This window comes from Lissotriton vulgaris, chromosome 10, assembly GCF_964263255.1.
Source record: "Lissotriton vulgaris chromosome 10, aLisVul1.2, whole genome shotgun sequence".
Taxonomy (NCBI): domain Eukaryota; kingdom Metazoa; phylum Chordata; class Amphibia; order Caudata; family Salamandridae; genus Lissotriton; species Lissotriton vulgaris.
The window spans coordinates 180184656-180211853 of NC_141698.1; the positions used below are offsets into that span (position 1 = coordinate 180184656).

Genomic DNA, 27198 nt, shown 5'->3' on the forward strand with positions numbered 1-27198 from the left:
TTCTTTTTTTGCCCAGAGTATCAAAATGCGTGGTAAAAGTATATATTGCAGATTTGTTGAAACATGGATAACCCTTATTTTAGGGAAGTTCTGAGAGTCTTAAAAACAGACACTTCTATCCCTATTTTTATTTCAGTAAGCTGCTTTTTGCACAGTACCTGGAATAAGAAATCCAAACATTTAGTCTTATAGGGTGGGCTGGACAAGCTTTTAATCTGCATGATAGCATGTTTTAAGTCAAGTCTGGAGTCTTTTTTTAAACATTTTCTTGAATCTCCTTTTATTCGGCCCTGTGACAGTGTAAATTAAGTTCTTACTATTAATACGCTTGAAGTTTTGACATTTTAAACATTTTTGTCGCCTAGATATTGTATTTTTAAATAATGTATTTAAATGATTTTATCTGACTGTATTTGATACTGAATTTAAGAGTAATATAAATTGTCTGTTTCTAATTCTTCTTTTTTTTACAACCGCTAACGTTTCTTAGTTACTCTTAGTGAGCATAGCGTACTCACTCTTGATGTTTTTGCTAATTAATAGGAGTGTTATTTAATCCATGTGTTTGTATCTAGACAACAGTTTGAATTTAACCATGTGTGGATATTTATTCATTTTTCTTTTGTCTTATTTTATTATGTTTTATGTGAAGTTTTCTGGTTATTATTAACTAACATAAAGTTTAACTGACTAATAGAGTTTAAGGTCTTATAAAATTGAGCAGTGAGCCCATCTGCCACGGGTATTAGTGTAGCTGTGGAGAGTCTATCACCAGTTGCACCGCCTCTGCACTAAAGGGTTCCTCTAAAAGTTCCTTCTGGCCTGGAGAAATTGTGGGTAACCTACTATCTGCCAAATATGGCATTTACGTGTGGTTATCTGCTGGGTCGTGTGAATAGAGATTCCCATAGAAGGTTCTGGCGGTCCCTGCCTATTCCTCCTCCTTACACGCCACAGTCCCATCTGCTGTCTGAATCGAACCTATATAGTCTTTCTCCTGTTTCGCTCACAGCTGCATGGCTAAATGAGTGCCAACCTTATTGCCCCTTTCATACGTAGTTTGTCAGAGGCACAACAGAGTGAGTTCTTCTCTACTGGAGTATATTGCTGCAAGTTTACTTTTCAGTGCGGTCATTTCCTTTAGGAGAGCGAGGGTGGGGGATTCCTTATGGGCGCGTTCCACTCGGAGAAGCTCTTCTTCTAGTGTTAACCGCTTCTTGGTCTTCTGTCGCAGGACAGTAGCCATGAACAACATATACTTCCCCCTCAGTATAGCTTTAAAAGCATCCAATGTAGTAGAATGATTTCTATCTCTAGGGTCATTTATTTGGAAAATACTCTTGAATGGTTTTCCAAACCTCGTCCGTTAACATGCGGTCACGTATAACAGGAGTCGGGAAGAACCATCTACGGTAGTGTGATTTCGGGGAAGGCCAGTCTAATGTAACCTCTACCATAGCGTGATCAGAAATTGTTATGGGGTGGATAGTAGCTGCTATGAGGGCCTGTTGGAGTGTTTGGCTCACAAAGGTAGGGTTGAGACATGAGTATGTATGGTGTGAGTGGGAAAAGAAAGTACAGTCTTTAGTGGTGGGGTGGAGTGATTGCCAAGGACCTACGAGACCAAGTTGTGGCAATTCATGTATCTCTGAGTGTGAGAAGTTGTATATATGTGACCTTTGATTTGGGTACTATCCATAATGGGGTCCCAGATGAGGTTGAAGTCCCCCAGTACCACTATTTCCCCCCTACACAAAGCCTGCAAGCTGACTGAGAAATGAAAGAAGAAAGTCTTCCTGGTTCGAGTTTTGGCCATAGGTCGGGGCTATTGTACGTTTGCGGCAAAATAGGAGACCCTTCACCATTATCATTCTCCCCTCATTGTCAGCCTTCACATTGGTTATTTGGAACTTAAGCGAAGAGTAGAACAACAGGGCGACTCCATTATGTTTGGAGCTAGCCAATGACTTATAAGTGAGTGGGTAGGATTTGTGCTTTAATCTATGTTCCTCACTGCGTTTAAGATAAGTTTCTGCAGCGCTAATATCCCACTGGTCTGAGCTATATTTCCAGAATGTACGACTTTTGTGTGGGGAATTAAAGCCCTTTAGCTTCCATGATCCAAAGTTTACCGCCTTGGGGATCATAAGGCATGGCACTACTCTATGCATTTGGTCCTGTCAGACTGGTGAGTGATAAAAATAGGTACCTTCTTGATTACACCTGTGGTTACCCTATCTCTCCCCCAGATCCTCCCTCCACCCTCCCCCTTACCCCAGGGGTCCTGGAAATGCAAGCAAGAACAACAGTAAAAGCAATAGTACTAATGAACTTGGGAGACGAGGCTCCTCATGGTAGATAAAACTTATCGGAAAACACATATTAATGGGGACTTTAGTCTAGTTCCGCATATGCACTGTTCAATGTCTCTGGGTGGGTTTAAGTGTGGAGGCTCAAGCTGGCAACTAATATCGTTCAACAACTCCCTCAAGAGCCAGCTTCATGACCATGCCTGTTTGCGCAGACCTCTAAGCCCAAAGCCTGCATCCTGCCGGGAGCCATTTCCAGAGGGTCCAGGATTTTCAGCCCCGGGTCAAGGCCAGCAAAATGCCCCCTTCCAGTCTTTCCTTTGGAAGAAGAACAGAAAAGGGTCAATGGATATCGCCGATGATGCCTCATTTGTCAGGGGTCCATCCTTTACGCTGCTGGTGTAAGTTTCCCCCTGCCCTGGTTCGGGGATGCTGCAAAGAGGATCTCCTCTTGCACCGCTATCTCCCTGTGAAGCTGTGATCTCCAAGCTCAACAAGCCGCTGCTCCCTTCAAGTTGATGAAGTGGTGCAGTCTGTTTTTATGTTCAAAGGCTAAGTCAGAGAATACCTTAAAACTGTATTGTCAACATATACTAATGTCTTTGTATAATTTGTTTACATACTGTCAATATGTATCTATATTTACTCCAAATGTAACTCATGTGTTTGCTGCTATGCCAACTCTGTAAAGTGCTCTGATAGCTTTGGGTCAAGTTCGTGCTATGTAAAACTCAATAAATAAATATGTCCATTGATATTTTACTTGTTTCTTTCGCTGATAGTCTGTGACTGATTTAAGGTACATCCTTCTTGCCAGGGTCGCGGGCACCATATCTTGAAAAAGGGAGCAAGATGGTCCCTGGAACATCACCAGATCATGTTTGTGGGCAACCAGGAGAATCTTTTCTTTAGTCTTAAAAGAGTGAAGTTTGACTAAAATGCCCCTCGGTCATTTGCAATCTCCCTTGAGCTGTGGCCCAACCCCGTGGACCCTCTCCAGCCACACCTAAGGGTAATTGTCGCCTAGGAGATTCTACAACATGCCTACTATGAATGCCTCCAGATCCAGACCTTCAGCCCCCTCCTCCAGCCCCGGACGCATATGAAGTCATGCCTGGAGCGGTTTTCTACATCCTCGCATTTAAGAATGGCTGTTTACATTTAAGCACGCGGGCCATGCGTTAGTCGAGGTCTTATCACTTTGCTTCAAGGGCTAGAGCTCTTGCCCCCACATAATCCAAATCAGCCTGGATGGAGGACAGCCTGGATTTGATTACTGTCCTCAACGTTTCCAGTGAGGAGACTAGGTCAGCTCTCAGTTCCTCCCTCAGTTCCTTCTTAAAGAGTCTAGGCGAGGATAGGAGGTCTTGCTTCATCAGGCCATATCGCTCTCCCTGTGTTCCTGGGATGGTGGTGCCACCAAGGTGAAGTAGCTGGTGACTTTGCTGGACTGAGTCCTCTTTAGGGGCATAGAGACAGCCTCCAGGTGAGTGATCACCAAGAGTTTACTCCGAGCTGCAGTCGACCAATAAGGAGAAATGCCAGTACCAGGCCCGCTGCACGAATTGGTGTATTCAGGTCAGCGATGTATGCCAGGCATGGGGGTTGCATTTACGGGCTAAACAAACAGGTGCAATCAGTGCTCCCCACAATAGAGACCCCCCACCCCCCCTCCCGGATCACCTTAGATGGCACCAGCAACAAGAATCAGTCATCTCGGAGGCCATCTGGGCCAGCACAGAAGCACAGAGGGTGTCTTAAGGGCCTACAGTGAAGGGGGTCTATGGGGCATTGGTGACTGTCATCGAAGGCCCCCACAAGTATAGCAAGGTCTCAATCGTAGATGGGTGGCACTATGACCAGCCACTTACTCATGGCATGCCAGATGGGGGAGTCGCTCTGTGGGAGCACGTCAAAGCCCGAGAGAGAGGGCCAGAGATAAGCCAGGCCGCCAGACTGCCTTTAATGGGAAAATGCTGTGAAGGCTTCAATATTGGTCCCATGCTGGTCTCTCCGCAAAGCACTTGTGTTAGAGGGGGCAAGAGGGCTGAGGCTCACCTTGTGTCCAGGCAGAGAGGTCACCTCACCAGCACTTCACCGCCCCTGGGAAGGTTTTCGTAAGCCTTGTGGCGGTTGCCATGTTGAGGCCAGGCAAACACCCATACTGCCACCGCTGCCGTTGCTAGTAGCCCGTAGGCGACACCAAATTGTGCCGCATGATAAACAAGGAGCGCGACCCACCTCACCACTGTTCTCCGTTGCGCCGGGTTACCAACTTCATGCTCCAGCGCTGTGGCCAGCATGTTGCAGCTGTGTTAGCAGGGCTGCAGTGGTGAAATAGACAGCTTGTTCCCCTTTGCAAGCTGAGCTGCAGTGGTTGCCCACAGATCTCAGGACTCACAATCCATGCAGACAGAGCAGGTCAGTGGGCACAGAGGAGCCCTATACTATAATCTTGTACTGTGCCGAGCGGAGCCTCTGTGGATCACGTCCACACAGCCATGACAGTTGGCCACACCTCCCTCTTTTTAGGCATTTTAATAAGCAATTTTGGTCTAATTATCATATGATTTCCTCCATTTAAAAAAAAAAACCTTTGACCTTTTACCTCTTCTAACGCAGACGAGAACCACAGAGCAGAAGGCATAGATGTTCTAGAAGTGTCCACTTTTTTGGAGCAATTAGATCTAAAGCTTCAGATAGCCAGCCATTAAAGCCTTCAACATCAGTGTCAGGATCAGTGTCAGGAAAGCCTCAAAGGCTTATTTTGAGGGTTTGCAGGGCCTCGGCTAAGAGAGGTTCTGATATATATTTTATACCACCCTCTTGAGACCTTTTGTATTGCTTCCTGTATCCTATGAGTCGAGGGAATAGGGAACACAAAAGGTACCAAAATATGGTCAGACCAGATTAACTAATTAATTAAATTCTGACATGCCTTACGTATAGGACCTATCACTAATAGTTTTAAATTAAAACCATTTACAGTGGTCACAAACTGAATGGTTTCGCTACTGTTTGGATCATTAACATGTGGATAAAAATCTCTCAATACTATAAAATTTGAGTAGAGAAGCGACAGTTACCCAATCATGTTTGTGAGTTGATATAGTGAATCAGTAAAACAAACTGGTGGTCTATAAATTAGGGCCCCAGATAAGACTCATACTCGACCTCCCACGCCGCACCCACATCACACAGCACCTCAGGAAGCTTCACTGGTTCCCCATTCACAAGCGCTGCCAATCCAAATTTTTCACGCACACATACAAAGCCCTACACAGCACAGCACCAGCATACCTGAACAGTCCCATGCACTTTCACCAACCCACCAGACACCTAACTATCTGCGACACTCTCACTCGCACACATTTCCCGTATTTGCGATAGCAAAACTGTGGGTTGCGCATTCTCCTATATCTCACCCATGACATGGAACAACCTCCCTCAAGAAGCTAAAGACCTGGCTCTTCTAATAAGCATTTTAGGGTCCACAAACCTATACACCTGCCAAGTGCCTGGATACCCTCATGGGTGGTTAGTGTACTATGCAAATCAATATAGCATTACATAACATAACAAGTGATTTAAAGACAAGCACATAATCTTTTGGTGGAGTGTCAATGCCTAGATGAGACCAGCTCTCCAGGTCCCAAGGCCACCAAGTTAACACGTAAACTCCAACTCCTCCTACCGTGTGCCTCTCCAGCTCCTTCTGCTTTCTAAGTTCTTCCTCCTGTTGCTTCTTGGCCTGCTTCTCATTGTGAATCAACTCTTCAATAGAGTCCTGATACTTCGCACTCCCCATTTCCCTCTGGAAAAACAAAAAGATTAGTCATGAACTATTTGGGCAGACTGGATCCACATTAGTGCCTTCCATACTGGAAAAGTGCTAAATGGGGAAAAATAAGGAAACACAGGATATTTTGGCCATTTTTTTCTGTACCAGGCTAACAACATGTTTGGTGATAATGAAGTAATAATATTTATAAGAAAGAAAAATGTATGGTTAGAATTGGCATAGCTGGAGCTGGTCAAAAATTGGCAAAGCTCCTGTTCCATAAAATTTGTGGTTCACCTACTTCATTTAGAGGTGGAAGAACCACAAGCCTTCTGGTAGCAGAACCTCAGTGACCTTTGCTGTTGTGAACCTCTAAAAATGCTACGTCTCAGCCACAGAGCCGCTAGGTGATAGTGAATACAGTCCCAGCCAATTTAGAGCATAGCTACAGTCCACTGTTTTCCCTGCCATGAGATGCATGGCTGACACAAATAAGGAAACAAAGGACCCCAGAAAAGAAGAAAATTCCCAGTGCCAGAGCTATTTAAAGAATACATTCTAAAAGAAACTCCTGCTTTGCGAGCTTGTTTCAGAAAAACAAAAAGTGAATGATGAGGGGGTTAAACATTACACCACTCATTGTCATCTGTGCCTGCAGTGTATCAGTAGCACTAGTGGATGCAATAAAGACAAAGCGGCTACTGTCAGGCATGCAGGATCTCTATATCTGGTGGAGGGTTATGCTCAATGAAAGCAGACCTGGTAGGCCACTGGTCAATCGTTACATCATGTGTTCAGTGATAATGATCAATTTATTTGTTGATAGACAAGCAAATACAGCAGCATTTCTTCACAAAATGCTGTACACTTTTTCAGAAGCAATGAAATAAGCCCATAATCACATTGGTACACACATGACATAGAGATGCGAACAGTAATTGATGAAAGATGGTAGAAGGACAAACTGCATGAAACACAAAATCAGATAGTATATGTTTTGTTCCTTGTCAGTCAATGTTTGTGGTGGCTTAATAAAGCTATGAAAGAAGGTTCTGGGGATCCTCGTAGGTGTGATGGATAGAGAGTAAGTGATATGATTTGTCTCTATAAAGCTACAGCTACCCAAGATGACTTTTTAAAGGTGTCTTAAATACTCTAGTGTGGTGACTATCTACAGTAGCCTGAGAATAAATTTCAGTGTAATGGAATCAGGAAGAAACATGACCAGAATCTGGTGGTTGAGCATGAGAGCCAAGGAAGTTGTAAGTAGGATGGATTGGAGGTTTCATGGAGAGATATATCAAGAGAACAGCTTGTAAGTTAAGTAGGGGAGGCTCCATTGAATGCAAGGCAAGCAGTTTAGTCCTGTTTTACACCAATAAAAACTCATGTTGGTGTTGGTATTTTGTGCTGAGTGGCCATCCGAGAAGACTGAAGACCGTTTTTGTTGAGAATTTGCTGACATTGTATAAGGATGCAAAACTTGTATTGGAACTGTGGTAATAATTACTTTTCCTCAATACAAGAGCATAGACCTAGTCTTTGGCCATGGGGAAAGGGAGGTGGTGTGGACGTTCAGCAACTGTAGTTTGCTACTGTGGAGATAAAGGCTTCCAAGCACATGCTTGAGTTGAAAAGTGATCTGAGATTTCTGGTTCAATGGGATGCAGCAAGGTAATCTGGTGTAAATGGTGTTCCAAACTTCATCATAAAGTTTGGACAACCACTTTCCAGTCCAACCTCTTTCCTCTCATTTTTCTCCCCTGGTACACACTTACACAAACTGCAAAGTCTACCTAATAGCTAGTCCATTTTAACTGTGACAGTCATTCTGAGGACTATGGTAAGATAAAGGAGTACCGCATGGGAATTGCTAATTTCACAGGGCTTCTTGAGTTAGGTATTACCACATCATTACACGTTCTGCCTGTCAGAATGGTATACCATAATACTACAACTGTTGTCCTCTATTCATAGGTGTAAAATGCACAATATTGCAGTTTTTACTGTACAGTATTAGCCCACATGTTGTAATCAAGTGCTAAGTCTTGTTTACTCCTGAACTGGGATAAATGCAGGCTTCGAAATAAGGTCTGGAGTCATGGCAAATTTGTTATGAAATCCTGACTCATGAATCAGGATTTTCAAGTTAGAAGTGGAAATTGCCAGTTAAGTTTACAAAAGCAAAGACATGTGTGAATCGAGCCCATGGAAGTGGAGCCGATGGAAGGTAAATTGTCACCCTATTTGTAAAGCGCACAGTCACCCGTTAGGGTCTCTAGGCGCTGGGGGTCGTCGGGAAAATTAAGCAAGCTATTGCACAGAGTCACATGGCGCTGGGCTAATCTGCCACCGGTGCCGGGATCGAACCCTGATCCCCAGATTCCGGAGTCAGTCGCCCTAGCCGTAGAGCTACACCTCTTCCACTAGTAAGTATAGTAAATGAACAACTTCATACTGAATGGTGCTGCTATTTTAAAATACTATAAATAAATACTCTGATGGATCCAATATTTTAAAGCAATTTTTACTCATATCAAGTACTTTAAGTTATGCACTTGACTTTATCTGACACAAGTACATAAACATATAGTACCTACATTGGCTCAGATCCTTGGTGGATCTCAGTTCCTCCTTTGGTCAGTTCCTGCTCTAACTGCATTGGTGAGACTTCCTAGGTCAGCAGGGCACTTGCTCTACCTGGCCAGCTTTAGCTGGGAGGTACTTGTATAGGTTCAGGATATTGTGGACCTGGTAACGACCGATGACCTCTGCCTGGAACTGGTTTACTAAGTCTCTACTTGGAGTGTGGCTCTGCCTCAAAGTGGTGTGCTGAGAGCTTGCAGTTCGAATTCTCCTAATCTTTCTCTTGTGCCAGCACAATGCATGCGTCAGCAATGTTGGTACGTACACTGGTTGGTGCAGCACAGAGATGAGGAGAATAGAGGTGCTGTCAATAGCAGCAGTGCACAGGACCTGCCCTCACACTACATCCCAGTTAAACATCCATTCTGGGCAGATTTAGAGGCTGATCGGCAGAGTAGCAAATGCCAGGATGGCAGAAGACATTAAGAGCCTCATTTACAATATTTTGAGGCACGGCAGCGCAGCAAGTTTTCCTGCTGCGCTTCTGTGCATCAAAATAAAAGGGCAGGAATGCGCCGTATCTACAAGATACAGTGCATTCCTGTCCTTCTCCTCTATGCTGGCGCACAAATAGCAGCTTGCACCAGTGCAGACACTGTTGTGTAATTTTGCAAGGAGGAGATGATTGTTTCTGTGCAGAAAGTGACACCTTACTGCACAAAAACAATAATTAAATGCATTCTCCTCTTTCTATGCATGCTGCAGAATGCAGCACGCATAGAAAGAGGGGAAAAACAAGGAGAAATAGAAGTATTTCTCTTTGTTGCGCCTCCTTACGCCTCCCCTGGGGAGGCATAGGATTCTGACGCATTCTCAGGTTTACAAAATATCTGGGAATGCGTAAAATTTCATGGATGTTGCGTGTGAACACTCACAGCAACACCCATGGCTCGCCCCTTTCACACAGAGTTATGCGGGAAAGGGAAACATATTTACAAGGCCATGAAAATTCACGCAGGGTGACTTTATATGGCCCTGTAAATATGGGGACGCCCATTGCTCTGCCTGTGCGTCAACACAAGTGACGTACCAGTGGAACAACGGGCTTGTAAATAAGCTCCATAGTCTGCCTTCCTGATGGTTCTCAGTCTATCAAATTTAGAGATGCCTGCTGGCCCAACAGTCATCTATTTACTGTGAAAGAAACCACCATCACAGCGGTTGCTTTCAAGGTACAAAAGGTTTGGTGAACGGCCGACGTTGGTTTTGACGGGCATTCACAAAACATTTAACTGTTTTTGTTTTCAGAAAAAAACTCCCAAAGAGGGAGTTTGTTAATAAAAAACAAAAAAAACGAATGACCTCCACACCCTGGGAGTTTTCTCCGTTGGAGAAGGGGGCACAGAATTGATAATTTTTTCCTTGACCACCAGTCTTTTCCTGGTAGTGACGGACATAAAAAAAACAATCACACTATCTGCTTAACCCCTTTCATGCTGGTGACGAACCCCAGACGTCACGCTCCGTGGTGCTCGTGTGCTGATGACGGCTGGGGTTCGTCACGGCCCCGCCCTGTTCATTTGTTTACCGCACAGCGGCGGAAACGGGCCAGCAGCGAAGGGGTTAAAACAGACCGAGCGGTGTGATAGCTTTAGTCCAATGCACCCAACACAATCAGGCTGCAGGAGTAAGCTTTCCGTCAATAGGCAAAGGTGTCTCTTTCGACAGAAAGCTTAAGGTTCACTTGTCTCTTAACGAAACACGCAGACAGCGTGTTTGGCAGACCAAGTACATTTGCAATGGAGTACCCTGTCTGTCAAACTCTAAATCAGACCATATGCTTGCCAAATTGATGGGGCTTCAGGGGTTCTATGTTTTCATCTCTTTGCAAAAGCGTTAGGGGGCTCCGATTTAGACCTCTGAGGGAAGGGACAGCTGATGAAGTGTCAATCACCTGTAGCACATATGGATAAACACTAATTACACCAGTCACATCTGATCATTACAACAAATGTATAATACTGTAACCATATCTGAGTCTGTGTGGTAAGAGACACTGTTACAGAGGTCTTTAAAATGTAATGTCTGTTCCCATTAAAGAATTTGGAGTGAGTGTGAAAAGAGAAGAGGGAAGGTTGATGGGGCAGGTCTTAATTTCTGTATTCTGGTGTTTCTTGGAAGAAATATTTAAAATAAAAAAATGGTTAATAAAAAAAGCCTCTTAAACATATATCATCTGCTCTTATAGTTTGTAGTGTGATAGTTTTGTAGTGTGACATAAGAATTAAAGTTTTGTAATGACAGCTGAAGTGTGATCTTTCCGGGCACTGAAAATGGCAGATTTAGAGTTTGGCAGAAGAGCACCCCATTACAAACATGACAGATACCCTGCCTGCCTTTATAGAAGTGCTTAAAACCTTAATGTACTTGTAATATGGTGCACTTGTTTTCTGTCATGTTTGTGACAAAATACCCGTCCGACAAACTCTAAATCAGACCTTAGTCACCAAGTGTGTGTTTTATAGTTCGGAGTATGGGTATTACTCTCAGTGAGACTGAGTAAAAAACTCAGTCGCCCTGACTTAGTACCCATACTCGGAATTCAGAGATGTCAGTTGGGCCAGCGGAAATCTCTACTCATTGACAAGTATCGCCGTCATGGCGGTTCCCATCAATGCGTAAGACGTTTGATGGAGGGTACCATCAAAATGACAGTACCGTCCGGCAAACTTTTAACTTCTTTTTGCTTTTTCAAAAACAGAACCCCAAAGCACGATTTTATTTTTCAAAACACAAAAACTAATGACCAACACACCAAGGGAGTTTTTTCCCATGGTGTTGGTGTCATTTAAATATATTACTATCCTTAACTGGTAAGGGAAAGTAAAAACACACTATTCAACTTCCAACTTTAAATCAAGAAGGTGGTTGAATGGCCAAACCTCAGATGGCTCCTACTTCATATGCATGTCGTTAGAGTACGCCAGTGACCGAGACGGGGTAGTCTGTTTCGCTCACATACTTAAGGTCTGCCTGACTCTAAATCAGCTGGGCGGACCTTCAGTTTGGTGGAGAGGGTGCTCTTTGACTAACTCTAAATTGGTCCCCTTGCAATGATTTTCTGCAACTGCCATGTTAAAAACAAGATTTGTAGAGAAGTGCCATAAATAACACGTTAAAAGAGTCTTGCAAACAAGTGTCCTAGGGCCATATGAATCAAGCAAATTAGCATTCGCAAAGGCCGAAATTCGCTTTGCGAATGCTAATTTGCTACATGTTATGGATGAAACATTTTGGCAGCAAAATAAGGAATCGCAAAATTTGCCATTCCTTATTTTGCGATTGCACTTAAGGAATCGCAAATTGGGCGATTCCTTAAATGCAATGTATCAAAGGAAAATTAATTCAAAAATGCCCATAAGGATTCGCAAATTACCACAAACTTCTAGTTGGTGGTAAGTTGCGAATTCTTTTAAAAAGGCAATCTATTTAAAATCCAAAGGTGCCATATGACGCTCATACATGCCCTTAGGGCATGTATGTGCGCCATATGCCCACACGTGTAATTTTCAGGGGTGCAGCAGGGTGTTCTTGTGACACCCCTGCACCCTTGAAAATATTCCTAAATTGCGATTAGCAAATTGCTAATCGCAAATTTCCCCTTCATTCCTATTGGCCTCCTGGCCCATAGTAATGAATGGGAAATTTGTGATTAGCAATTTGCTAATCGCAATTTAGGAATGTTAAGGAATCGCTAAAAAGAAGCGATTTCCTACATACATACCATTTTGCGATTTCTAAATAGCGATTCCTTAAAAATCGCTATTTAGAAATCGCAAATGGTCATGATGATACATATGGCCCCTAATTAACTATAACAGCCCTTTGCAGAAGTGAAATTCATATAAGTGTAAATCATGTCACTTAGTTCTGCAATACCTTGACCTCCATCGGGCTTTGTAATGCACGTAACCTCCATAGGCTCCTACCTAAAACCTTAGGCATGCTTTAAAGGACCCACATTTAGCTCAATGAGTCAAACTGCTACTTTTCCCTCTTGTTTGTTCACTTCAGAGAACCACATTGAAACATAATTACGTTCTAGAACTTTTTGGATGACAAAAATATATACTCACAACATTGTTATCTATTAACCTGAAGTCCAAGTAGATGAGCTGGGGAATGTGGGCAGCAATAAACACTTTATGCTGCTCATTGTCACAGATGGGATTCCCAGCAATGTTCAATGTTCGCAGTTCTTCGAAGCCTCGGAGATAGGTTAGCTGTATTGAGAAGGTAAACAGACACATGTCTGACTTGTGCTGAGCATCCCTTTACATCTACCATGCCCACCCAATAGTAAGGACAAGTTGAACAATAATGTATGCGTTTTATATTGACTTATATGGTACTAAATCACAGATAGTGACGACGGCACATATTGCCTTCTAATATTTCAAAGGGAGAAGGGAAAAGGAGTATGGGGAGGGAGGAAGAATAGGAAATGCTATTTACAAAAGAACTCCAGTACTCTGGTATAATAAGGGAGAGATTTATTGAATGATCACATTTTCAAGGCAACTTAATCCCAACTGTTCTCAATGTTGTTTGCAAATATTTTGACAGCTTGTCACAAAGGTCCAGGGAGGAAATGACTGTGCAGACTGATACACAAGGTATTGGGACAGGAATGTCACCTGCATGATGTATGGCTGTGTTCTCTGCCTACCATGACAAAACTGTATAACCTGTGATCCTGACTTTTGATTTTTTGGTCATGACACCCACTGATCCAATGCGCGTGCGTTGAGCTAGGCCCCGTCTTTGACGATGATAGTTTCTGGACCTTTCCCTGAACAAAGAGAGGCCACCAAGCACACCCTCCTAATTACAGTGGACTACTATCCTTGCCATGGGTTTCATACATGAAGCGCAATGGTGGCACTTTACCATACTTGGAGAATTACAGTGACAGACCTTTTTACCTGTGAGACATGATCCGTGCTTACAGGATCATTCATCTAAAGCTGAGAACGGCCTTCTTGCATTGTATGTGTGTGTGTGTGTGCTAGGATTGATAGTGTGCAGGACACAAGTAATACAGGCCTGTGGGCTTCTATTTCTGAAGCCCACAGTCTGGGCTAGATTATAAGATAGAGAAAAGTTTTTTCCCCCCAGGCAGCTTTTATATTTTACTTGCATCTCCTAGGTGGGAGGGTGCAACACCAGACACTCAAAGGAAAGAGGAGACAGGCTTTCTTTAGAAGTGCCAGGGCACTTCTTGATAAATTAGGCTATAAATGACTCTGATTGCAGCCGTCATGAAGTAGATGGAGGGGGTGTGAGGTGAGGCCTGCAGTATCAGTTGTTAGGGAAAGGAGTCCTTCAAAGGGGCACAGATTCTTGTCTGTCAGGAAAGGTTGTAAATAGCTGGGTGCACCCTTCTCGCACCTATTTGTCCTGCAGTGATAGGCCAGGTATTGGAGGTGGACTGGCCAAGCCACATGAAATGGCAACTGACCCAAACCGGTTCCAAGGACACAGACCTGGAATACACATCCTCCATCTGTGAATTCCAAGACCTACCAGTGTTTACCTTTGCGGTCTCCCCTACAAAAGAGGGGTTATTCCATAGACTACTCAGGAACTATGAGACAGACAAGGGTTGGGGTTGCACTGACAGCTAACTCCCTAGAGGCGAGGGAACATGGTGTGGATCTGAAGGAGAAATTACTGGACTCTCCTGGGTGCCAAGATAACTTGCCTGCGAGCGAGGGAAGAAAGCACCAACCCTGCAGGAGGAGCTGATCATGGAAGAGACTGCTGTAACTGACCCTGGTGCAGTGTCCGCCCAACAGAGACTCACTAAGCAGCTGAACCAAGGTATTCACAGCACTGCTGGACCACACAGTGCAATCTTTCTAATATATCCTCGTCGTCGTACCCAAAGCTGTGTGCCTAAGTGGTAGGCCTGACTTAATTCAGGATAAGTGCCTGCTGTAACCCATGTGTCCCACAAGTAGACTTAGTGACCAACATACTACCAAAGTATCCTGTTGAGTACGGACCAGTCCTGAAGACCAAGTGAGTGGAGAGGTGCCCTTTAGGTGCCTTGTGAAGAATCAAGGTCCTCGCCTCGAGGCACTGCATGCCGTAGATAGTTCCTTATGACCACCTGAACGAAGAACCATCATATGCAGGCCTGTTGTCATCTCGCTCGAAAAGAAGCACCAAGTACTCACTGTAGTGCCGGAGTGAGTCCCACTGTGAGCAGAGATCTACCGCCAGCTGCCTGGAAGAGGGCCACCAACGAAACCTCTACTCCTGCTTTGACTCTCTGAGCAACACGATGCACCGCCAGCTAAAGCACAGCTCCCCGTGAATACTGCTCTGTACCGCCTGGAAGCTCCTTGCTATTGGAGAGGTCCAACTGCAACGGGAAGGCCAGAAACGTCTCAGAACTGCTCCTATGAACTGGGCAAGCGATATAAGGGCGTGGGCCCAAGACACTGAGTGCTAAGGCCAAAGGGGCAGTAGGGTCGGGGTGTACAAGCTGCAGCCATAGGCAGTTCCTCGAACTCTGAGGCAGTAGGGACTCACTGAATAGGGTTGGACATTGATGTTATAGCACTGCTGGGGCTGCTGCAGTCGAATACTGACCCTGAGTACCCTACAATAAACTTCCTGAGTAGCCTTTGACTGCTTGCCCTCACTCCAACTGATACTCAAGCCCAGAAAGCTTTATACTTGGTCCAGTGTTCAGAGCCACAGAAGGACAGGCCTTGGGACAGCATTGGTAAAAGGCCTCCACTCTCATGGTAGTGGCCCATAGACTATGCCTGGCCTGTGGCCTCCTGATCAGGATCTGTCACAAGGTGCAGTTAATTTGTTGATAATTTCTAACAGTTATTAAGATGTATTATTGGCTGAAAAGATATATTATGCTTAATGCTTTTTATTTGCCTTCCCCCCCACCCCGAGTTCCACATAATAAGTATACTATACATTTTGCTGTATACTCTAAAGTACGAAAGAACAGATACATTCAAAATGGTGTATATACACACTCTCTCAGATGTAAGTCCTGAGGTAAACCAACTGCAGTGCATCTGATAAGATTTTAGAATAGATGATCCCAGAGGTGCTACCTCATCTCGTCAAAACTGCTATGCGCAATGAGTTATTATTGCAACAATATACGATCATTCTGGTCTAGGTACTTTTTAATGTGTTAAAGGTATCCACCGTAATTGCTTCATGGTTCACTTTGGGAATGGTCAGGATCCAGTGATGGAGAAAATAAAATATTGAACTGCAATCCAAAATGGTCTGACTAAAGGAGGAGGAAAATAGGATCTCTACAGAAAAGATGAGATCCAACAGGTCTGCAGCATGAGTTGGGAGGCTGAACATGCAGGTTTGAAATCAAGGCTTCAAGGTCATCTGAAAGGGAGTGAGCAAGAGGAAGTTTAGGATTTCCTAACCAGAAATTTTGATAATTCATTTCTTATTACCCAATGCACTGTTCATCGTTTTCTTCTCTAGATCCACACCAATCCCATATTTTCACAGCTGAACGTCTTTGTTGATCCTTTTCCCTACACCATTTTGTCTATAACCCCTCTGGCTTTGAAGAGTTCCTACAGGGACCTACATGTTTCACCAGCAAACTAACATAATATAGCATTGTGTTAATTCCTTCCACCTCTCCTGTTTTTTTTTCTTTGTCTCATGTTCCACAATTCCCTCCCTGTCCAGTTAGCCATCATCCTGCTACCTGTTTATCCTCAAAAGACACATAACCTACTTGTCAAACAGGTATGTTTTCAAGAGTTTACGGAAAACTGTTTTAGAGGGTGTGAGGCTAAGGGCTGAAGGCAAAGTATTCCAGAGTTTAGCGATTAAGTAGGAAAAGGAGCAGCCACCTCTTCTTTCCTTACTGATCCTCAGGATATTTTTTTTTCTATGGACTTTTATATAGCATAAACTTGACCCAAGGTATTGGGTATCAGAGCACTTTACAAGACCACCAGTAGCGTTACATGAGGACACATTAATTTTTGTTAGGCACGGGGAGATTCGGTGATTTGCCTAGAAACACAGGATGTTGCGCATCCTTGCCGAGATTCAAACCTGGTTCCCCAGATTTGAGGTTGACCGCCCTAGCCATTAGGCCAACTCCTCTCCCCATTTAAATGTTTTTGTTCATTGAAGTGAAGTGCTCTCACCTGATGATAGGAAAGCAGTCTTTTTCTCATATATCCAGGGCCTTTATGATCGTACGCTCTGTAGGCGAGTATTAGGGCTTTACATTTGATCCAGCTAACAATAGCCAGCCAATGAAGATTGCACAGGGAAGCCATGACAGAAGCATGGGCCACTAACTTCAAGGTCAGCCGGGCTGCAGCATCCTGAATATTTTGCAGTCAATAAAGTAGATAGGATGGTAACCCCGAGTGCAGGCTGTTGGCATAGTCTTGTTTTGATGCTACCAGGGCATGGATGACAGATTTACGACTCTCCACTGGGATCAGGTGAATCATATTCCACTGCGGGGGGGCGGGGGAGGGTCGAGCTCCGGGGGACACCAGATGAGGACATCAGGATGATGGTTATAGCCCAAAAAAAATCTCTGTTTTATCATTGTTTAACTTAGAACAACTTGCATTCATCCAATCGCTGACAGGTCTCAGGCATCCCTTAAATGCTGTCAATGCACCCACCTTTTTCTCCTGGAATGAAAGCATCAACTGCGTATCATCTGCGTAGGAGATGATCTTTATGCCCCATGCCTCTACTAGCTTGGCCAAATAAGCTAAGTGAATATTAAAAAGAGCTGGGCTCAGAGCAGAGCCCTGAGGTACCCCACAATCAAGTGGTTTGGCTGCAGATCTAAAGGGAAGTAAAAAACAAAAACCTTTGTGAGCGGTCTTCCAGATAATACTACATCCAAGCCCAAGCTGAACCTTGGATACCCACATCCCATGATCTGTTCAAGAGGAAAGAGTGGGAGACCGTATCAAAGGCGGCTCAAAAATTCAAGAAGGACATTCATAGTTAGCAAGCCCTGGTCAAGATTGACCTTAATGAATTCAAAGAACTCCAACAGAGGGGATTCCATGCTATATCCTGCACAGAAACCCGACTGAGTATCATGGAGCAAGTTATTATTTTCCATAAAAAACTGAGATTTGGAGGTTTTCCCATTTCTCTAGTATTGTGACAGAAGCTGGTAGCAGGGAGATAGGCTGAAAATGGCTATGCACCTTGGGGTCCCAAATAAGCTATTTTCAGAAAAGGCAGAAGCAAAGCCTGCTTCCAGGCCTGCAGGACTATCGCTGTCTCCAGTGATGCATTCATAAACTTATGTAAAATATGGTTGAATATTGGAGCAGCTTTTTTGAGGCTATATGGGGGCATGAGTGGAATGGCGTTCTGGACTTACAGCTGGCCAGTAGAGAGGCATGTTAACATTGGCTTGTCCACAATTGGTTAGCAACCTTCTAACAAAATAATAGGGGCTGGAAAAGTGGTTTGTCCACTTATTTCAAACAAACCACTTTTCCAGCCCCTATTATTTTGTTAGAAAGCTTCTAATATTTTGTTCCTACATACCTGTGGTTGTCTTGTACAAATTGAAACCTTTTGTATGTCACATGACTGTCACCTTTTTTAGATTATAATTCACTGGGACACTGAGAACACTGTTAGACTTCACTACGCAAAGTGCATATAGAAGTAAAATAACTTTTTGCAACCCATGGTGTGTATGATCTTGATTCTCTCTCTGACAATCCGCTCCCATGAATATATGCCATGGAGCTTCATAATTATCAATTGTTTTATACATAGACCACAGGAACCATTGTTCGCTGTTGTACAATTGATACCCTGGTTACGAGTGAGTAGGGTTACCTTTGTCGTTGGTACACACACTTTTAGAAAGTTGACATTTTCTTACTTTAACCATTCTGTGCCTTCTGCCTGTCTCTGAATACACGTCTGGGGTGGATGACAACTGGGCCTTGTGTATTCCCTCTACACAGCCACACACAATGAGAGCTTAGGTGTGACTTGATGGGCCTTAATGGGCCATTCACTGGCTTTGGGGGATGGGCGGAGCTAAGCACAGCCCCACTAGCACCTGAATAGGCTGTGCCCTGTCCCCACAGAAAAGCTCTAATGACCCTGTATTGTCATGCCAGCCAACTTGGAGCCAGGGCAGGGGTGGAGCGGGATTTCTTGCACTTTAAAGCCACTGTCTAGAACAGGGGTCTTCAAACTGAGGGGCGTGCCGCCCTAGGGTGGGCCTTTGGTTATCCCAGGAGAGGTGCCAGACTCTGGCCAAAAGAAGTACTATACTAATAACAGTGCTTTGTTTTAAGTGTAAAACAAATGAGCGGCAGTAAGCTGTTCTGTAATGAGCCATAACTAGCATATTTTGCCATTTATATCCTAGTTGCGAGTATGTGTCAAAAGGGAAGGGACTCCAAACATTCTTCAAAATCCCCACCACCATGTCTGATAATAACACTATGGAAAGTTTTACATGTTAGGACTGGCTGACCAACATAGTATGTTTGCCAATTATATATCTGATTGCATTTTTCAAAGGTTAACAAAATGTAACTGCAATGTTTAGATAAGTCTATACATATTTAAACATTGCCAATTTAAAGGAATATTTGTGAAAAATTCTGAAGGGGGTCCGACCATGTTTTTTGTTTACATGGGGGGATTAAAACGTTTGAAGACCCAAGGTCTAGAAGCTTCTCCCCCTTGCAGAACCAGGGCACCAAAGTATAAATACTGGACCCCAGACCCCACCACTTCACTACACTTTTGGACCTGTGGATACTCCACCGGGAAGAAGGACTGCTGTGCTACTGAACGGACAGTCACTCTGCTGAACTCTTGCTCTGCTGACTTAGTGCCCTCTTTGCCTGGTAGTGAGAAGGACTGGACCAGCATCTCTCCAACCTTGAACCAAAGTGACTCCAAGGTCTTGCCAACTTGCCTCCTGCTTTCTGAAGTCACTAGAACACAAAAGACTTCCAACTCACCTGCTACAGCACCTGGACTCTATCATCTGTGAGTCTGATCTGCCAAGTGATGTCACCCCAGTCCTGGACCTTTGAAAGTGGATCTAAGGTACTCTGCCTTCTGTGGTCCTTCTTGAAACCGACGCTTGACGACGCAATGCCCAGTAAAGCAACTTCACGCGGACCGCGGACCGCGCACCATATTTAAGGTACTATATTCAACAGGTGCATGTGGGTTCAGTCCTGGACCCTTGAAAGTGGGTCTAAGGACTCTGCCTTCTGTGGTCCTTCTTGGAACCGACATTTTTCCACAGAACTACTGGCACAACACAATGATTCCTTTGACTACCTCTTCTTGTATGTGTATAAAATAAACTCATGATTTGAAAGAGAGCTTCCATGATAAATGGATATGGTACAAACCAAAAGAGATTTGTGAATTAAAAATGAAGCAATAGTCTTACATTTTCCAACGAATTTAGATTGTTGTTCCCAATGGATAAGACTTGTAGTTTTTTCAGAGTATCCAAATTCTCAATCAGAGAGATTCTGTTGTTGTACAAGCTTAGATCCTCCAGCTTAACCAAGGCATCAAGACCCCCAATCTTCTCAATGTTATTGAAAGACAAATCTGAAAGAAAATGCAAAAGAACAGCAAAGTAAAAGTAGGGGAAGTGGATTGTTGTACTTTTCATGTTCTCCCCTTTGATGTATCCATCACTTCAATGCAAGTAAAAAGATTAAACTTCAGTCTTTTCTCTTTCATACCCAAAATCTCCGTCCTTGCTGACCCCTAATCCATGTTATCCAGCATTGCCTTAAAGGTGTAATCATAAAGAAGCTACTTTTCTTGGACGATGGGCACTACAGCATGCAGCTATGCCATCATGGAACCCCCTCACTCCCCATTCCCTTATACCATATTGCTGTACTCAATGAGCTATGTACACCAATGTCTTGATTCAGGTCAGGGTGCACATGGTGAAATTGCCATGGCCAGATAAAGGAAGAGTTCCTGAAAGGGCTGTCTCTGCAGTTATTGGCAGCGGGGAGTATACAGGAATGCCATGGTCGGCAACCAGAAGATGACGACTCTGCAGGTATTAAGAGAGCACAGAGATCCAAACAGGCGTGCGCATTACAAATACACGTTATGTTATGTTAGAGGCTAAATATAGCGAGTAAAAGTGAAGAAGAAACAAGAAAGGCGCACTCTACCTGCAGCATGTGTAGAGAGGGACCATGAGCTGCAAATCGTACAACCATCAACAGTGTAGAAGGATTTAAAGAGGCAAACATTAAAACAATTAAGAATGTAGAGGGACCAGGGCATGCATATTCTACAGTCAGTTAAATGGCAGAAGGACCAAGAAGGCAAACTATACAACCAGTGAGTGTAGAGGAGCAAAGAGAGGCAAACTCTGCAACCGGAGAGAGAGAGCGAGAGATGCAATAGACCAACTCTGGAAGCTGGTAAGAAAGTGGAGAAAGCAGAAGAGGCAAACTTCCCAACTAGAAAGAGAGAGAACAAGAATGCAGAGATGCAAACTCTACAACCAATAAGACCATGGAGTGGCCAAAAGAGGCCAACTGTACAACAAGTACATAAGGCACAGACTCAAGAGTCAAATTCTAAACCTACTGAAATAGCAGAAGGACCAAGAGACACAAACTCTAAAAGCAGAAAGTGTGGAGATATGTAAAGAGGCACATTTTGCAACTAATTAGGGAATGGGTGGCAAATTCTCCAAATAGTGGGCAACGGGAGAGAAAACATCTCTAAACAGTAAGAGAGCGCAGACAGTTAGAGAGACCATGCTTCTTGTTTTTGAGAAAGGGTGAGATCCTGAGATTCCAGTTCTGCTGTCAGAGTGAGAAGAATAAAAGAAGTGACTTAGATACACACATACTAAAATACTACTGCTAAGACATGCGTAGACTATAATGTTATCCTGCAATGATGATACTAGTGGGTGATAAATGGCAGATGTCCTGCACACAACATACTCAAATCTTACCGAGCCAAACCAGATTAACCAGGGTATCTAGACCTTCAATCTTTTCAATTACATTGTTGTCCAGTTGTAGTTTTGTGATGTTCTTAAATTGCCAGAGGTTGTCAATCTTCAGGATATCTAGGAACACAAGAAACAATACTATGAAGTCCAGGAATCCACCCCAGATCATGACATATTGTCCTGGTATTGGTATCCCCTAACAGAGATGGGCACAGTACCAACCATTTGCTAGATTTGGCCTCACCTGTCATCTTTAGCCTCCCCTGACCTTTTTTCCTATTCAGAATGTAATCTGAAGTGGCCTAAGATGGTGATAAATACTTTAGGTTCCTCCTATATACATCCTTATTGTATGCAGCAGGCGATCTCTTCCCCAGGAGGTAGACAACTTAATGTTCGCTCAAACTATGGATGGTTTTACCATTATGTTCAAAGGTCTCCCTACAACAATCCATAGCATTCTAGTGTCATCATTGAACAAAATCCAATTTACTTCATTTATCATTTAAATGTAGCCAGTTTTCAGAGTTAGCCGCTGGAGGACTATAACAATGGCACTCATATGGACATCTGCTTGTTTGCTTGTTTATTGGTCTGTGGACTGAAGCAGAGAAAGTTCCACAGCTGACTATAGCCCTCTGTTTCAGTTTTACAAGTGTCAGTCTCTCCTCAGACTTACTCAACACTAGTTAATAAATATTGACACAACGCCAAGTGAACAGATCTACCGCTACTCTGGTCTCTTATCAAAGCAAGTTGTATATCTCTCACTACTTTTAATGGACTACAGAACATTTGAAAGGGGTAGCCAGATTTCAAAATGGGTTGTACAGTCAGAGAGACTTTAATCTTACTAAGGAATGGTAAATAACTGTGTGGAAAATACACAAGATACATACATTTCCTACAACTGTAGAGTAGTGATCGGTAAGTTGTACTAGCTAAAGGGGCCACAGTTTTCATGTTGGAACTTCCAGTGGCTGTTGGTTGTTCGTTCCTCTATTAACTATAGAAGAAGTGTTGGCAATACCATGAAAGATATTGGGAGGGTGTTCTCTTTTTTTCCTATTAGAAAGCATCAAATGCACTTCCCAATTCGCTATATGATTTTTTTCACAGATCCCATAGCCTGCCAGGAAACACTTGACTTACTGTAATGATTTTCCCATGAAGGAAATGGATACTAAAGAGGATTTTATAATTTGTAACTTTTGATAACTTTTGAGTATTTATGACAGGGCAAAACTATGTTTCTAAATCATTGCAACTTAAATTAGCATTAGTCACTGTAAGGAGAACAGCTATTCTTTGCTAACCTCCAGTATAGGACAACAGGAATAGATCACAATGGACGGACAAAGGTGTGATGTTATTATTTTAGAAAGCTTGACACTGTCGCAACCTCATCATACTACCCCAGGCCAAAATCTGGTGGTGGGCATTTGTTTACTGAATGGTGTGAGATTTGAGTAAGAAATTCACAAAGAGTTTAACTGCAGAAAAGTGCCCATCCAAGATTTGAGAGTTCTCCGCTCATTTACAGTATTTGCAATGCTCATGCTAGATTAGGAATCACAAGTCTTTAAATAAGGGCAAAAAATAAACAAAAGGAATAATCTCTTCCAACAAGCGTTAGCTGCTGTCAGACTATCCCATGCCATAATATGCATTAGAGTTTTAAAGCAGTCGTTTTGGCCTACTATTCTTTGAACATACAGTTGAAATGTTTTCCCCAGATTAAATAAAGCTGTACACATTTATGAATATAAAGTAACATTCTCTGAAAAACGCCTAATTTTTATCACGCCATTCATATACCCAGGTTTGCCATCTAATGTTCCACCTTACAAATACATGTTATGTGTCATGCTCTGACTACAAACCAATAGTCTTTGTTCTATCCTTCTCCAAAGCGGCAATATAGCAACCATAAGGACTCTTGATTTTACAAATATTTTGAGATCCTCCTGTACTTTACTCCCATTAAGACTGTATGAAGCAAGCCCTAATTTCAAGCTCATATCGCGTCTGTAATACCAAAGACAACCAATCTGTAACAACACTATACATTTGGAATACTAAAGAGGGAACTTCAGACTTCTGACAAGGAAAAGTAAGGCTCAGTGTAATGAAGAGGACCAAAGTTGAAGCATTACCACTTACTGTCTCTTTGGCTCACAGTCCTCATTCCATTGAGAATATCCCGAAGTATAAATAAATGGCTGAATAATAAAAGAGCACACAACCAAACACCATGGGCCACTATGTAATGTATTAACAAAACTGAGCTAAGCCAAGACAGACTAGAGAACTCAGTGTCTGAAGTTTCACGTATCTGTTCCCATCCTCCTCCCACCCCAACAAACCAAAACAAACAGTATTGATGTAGGGATATGTAGGAATATGTAATTGTATGCCTACATGTTGACATTACAAATAGTTAAAAGAAACTTCAGTTCCAACAGCTAGATGGCCGGTAGCATTCCTAATTCTAATGGTCCCCAATTTGAGATTCATTGTCAATATCTTGTAATACATTTACCTGACCTGCAAACCTGGATATTGTTATAAGGATTATTAACAAATAGAGGGACAGGGGTCCAGCATACATACTTCCTAATACAATCAAAAAAGTCAGAATATGTTGTTTCTGTTTACACTCCAGGAAAACACCACTAATAAACCCCGGTGAAGTAAAGGTCGGTGGAAATATTTTAATTTTGGAGCAAGAGCTCCAAAATGTAAATATTTACACCAACCTTTACTTTACTTTATTTCAACTGGGTGCACTAGTGGTGTTGACCTGGAGTATAAACAGGAAAAGCACAGTCTGTATCTTTTTTTTAATTTTCATATGGAACCCCATCTTTCTCTGTAGAAAAATGAACGTTTATTTTTAGCAAATCAAAAACATTTGATTTGTGGTACATTAATGCACATTGCTGCACTGCTGTTATATTATTGCTCCAATATATCCTCAGGGTACTGGAGCAGACCATGAGCAGAAATTATCCTTCTTTTAAAGTGGAATATTAAAGCCAAAGAGACCAGGTTTGAATGGGAATCTTGTAAAGTATTCCTTGAGTCCAAACAAATAATTGACATGTGAACAGAATTGATGATGTTGGGTGTCTTTCCTGATATACTTCATGGCCTGCATGTGAACTATGTACATATCATATAATTACGTATGTTGTTTTTCTATATGTTTTTTAATCCCTAGTCATATTTGATCCAGAGTTTACTCAGTGGCTGTATAAATTGACCATTTTAAAGGACAGGCAGATGGACATACAGCTGCTGAGTAAACTCTGGATCAAATACAACTAGGGATTAAAAAACGTATAGAAAAACATTTTCTAGTAATATGTCAATGAGTGTTGCGATTATGTACAGATAATGTTAAATATCTATTAAAAGTCGCTGACTTTTTCATTATATTGTATATTGATTGATTTGTATATTGTGGACACAATCCAATGAATTTGAATTTTCTAAATAAACATACATTTTTAAGGAGATAGTCATAATTGATGATATAGCTTTAGAATGTCATGAAGGATTTCATTCAGTGCACTCTAATTGATTTGAGAAAGAATTGATCAATTGATATATAGTGTCAGCACCAAAAGGAAATTCCTTTTAATTAGTTAGACTTACCTCGTCCCTCTTGGCCATCAAGGGTTACTCTTTTGAATAGAGAGATGTCTGTTAAAAGGTCAGGACTGACTTAAATTGAGACATTTACCATGGGGAAACTTGGCAGATATGAATTCCCACAAAACAGAAGCACCTACTTAATGTAGTCAGTCTGGCGAAGAGTGGAAAAAGCAGTGCTTAAAGAATCAAGTTTCAGATGCCTTGAATGCAGGGCTACTCATTAATAATGTGTAATTGAAAATGTTAAATCTTTCACAATGTAGTATGGCATGGTTAACCGCCACTACAATGTCAAAGTATTCAGTAAGGAGTAAGTGAATGACCCACAGCTGTGTCCAGGAACTGTTTTTTAAAACATTTTAATATTGCACTCTTACCTTTTTAAATACATTAATAGTCTTGCAAGCCAGACAGAGTCTGACAGAGCGAGTGTGACAGATAATAAGATGTGAGAGAGTGCAAAGAGATGTGAGTGGGAGTAAGAGTGCAATATACATACTTTCTATGCTTTAAACAATCTAACATAAGTCCACTCCAGGGGCAGCTCCTCTGCTAATGCGGAGGAGCGTCGCCCCACTGCTCTTTGAGCAAAACAAAATAAAATGATAATAACGTAGTTAATATCATTTCATTTTTGGCAGGTTCGAGGCTGGGTTACGGCCGCGATGGAGGTACATCTTGAAGCACCTCAAAAACAATGTGCATATGTAAAGCGCACACATGCACTTGGGCATGTGTGCTCTACATGGCACTTTAAAAAATGCACTTTTGTGCATTTTTCAAAATTTTCACATTGTTACCATCAACTTGGAGTAGATGGTAGTAGCATTTCCTAAATGCCCAGTTTGCATTTAGAAAATGCTAGGGACGTGCTAAGGAAATCGCAAATTGTGATTCCCTATTTGGAGTCACAATTATAGGTAATCACAATTTTTGAACTCGGTGTACCAGGGAGCTTAGGTAGGCTAACTACAAGCATACCTTGTCAGGCGAGGATCTGACAGGCGAGAATATGACAGGCTCGTTCAGAGCATCCAAACCCTGTTGTATTTAGACCAGTTGCATTATCTTTTACATCGAGCACTAATTAAAAATATGACAAGTTATAAATGAAAATGAAAAGACGCTGAATATAACATGATTAATGTGTACGCACAACAGAACACTACTTAAAATGCAATCGGAACTACATAACAATCAGTAACGCTACAAATGATACATGCTTGTTACCATGGTGACAATTGAAAATAAATCTGGCTAGGCAAAACAGACCCGCAAATACGACAGTGCCATAATTCTTTATCGTGTATCACCCACTAAAGATGAAACCTTGCAATCTATTCTAAATATTCCAGTTTCAATCACTGCTGTGGGCTACAAGTCAATCTTATACATACATAAGTGTAGTGGTTCTTAAATATGATCTATCAAGTCCTGCACAAGGGATATTTGCCAGGAACTTGATCGAAAACCCTCCTCAAACACTCACTTTTAAAGTCAAGTTGCAATTTAGTAACATCTTTGAATTCTATTCCTTCCATTTTGGCAAATCTTCCCGCTTCCTCCTGAGGCCCTTGCTCTTCTACCGCATCCGCCAGCATGGCATCGTCGATGACATTTGGCTCCACCGTGTCGTACAAGCCACTCATTTTTGTTTTCAGACGTCAACCGCTCCTTGAGGAAGAAAAACAGAATAACAAAAAAAATCCTTCTTGTGGCTGTTGCTAACTGTTTGAAGAAGTATGCCTTTGGGTGACATAATGTAACAAATTGAAATCCTCACTTCCTGTCTTTATATTAAT

General features: G+C 42.6%; 1 protein-coding gene across 2 annotated transcripts in view; it reads right to left on the bottom strand.

Annotated features, from left to right (window-relative positions):
- The window catches only part of DRC3 (dynein regulatory complex subunit 3), a 185479-nt gene that overhangs the window by 94703 nt on the left and 63578 nt on the right, over nucleotides 1–27198 (bottom strand). For both annotated transcript variants that reach the window (XM_086942404.1, XM_086942403.1), the window contains exons 2-6: nucleotides 26886–27070; nucleotides 21737–21853; nucleotides 20183–20349; nucleotides 12813–12959; nucleotides 6004–6123 (exon numbers count right to left, since the gene is read on the bottom strand). In XM_086942404.1, coding sequence (XP_086798530.1) covers nucleotides 6004–6123; nucleotides 12813–12959; nucleotides 20183–20349; nucleotides 21737–21853; nucleotides 26886–27045 — 711 coding nt within the window. In that variant the 5' untranslated portion in view covers nucleotides 27046–27070. The remainder of the gene's footprint in view (nucleotides 1–6003; nucleotides 6124–12812; nucleotides 12960–20182; nucleotides 20350–21736; nucleotides 21854–26885; nucleotides 27071–27198) is intronic.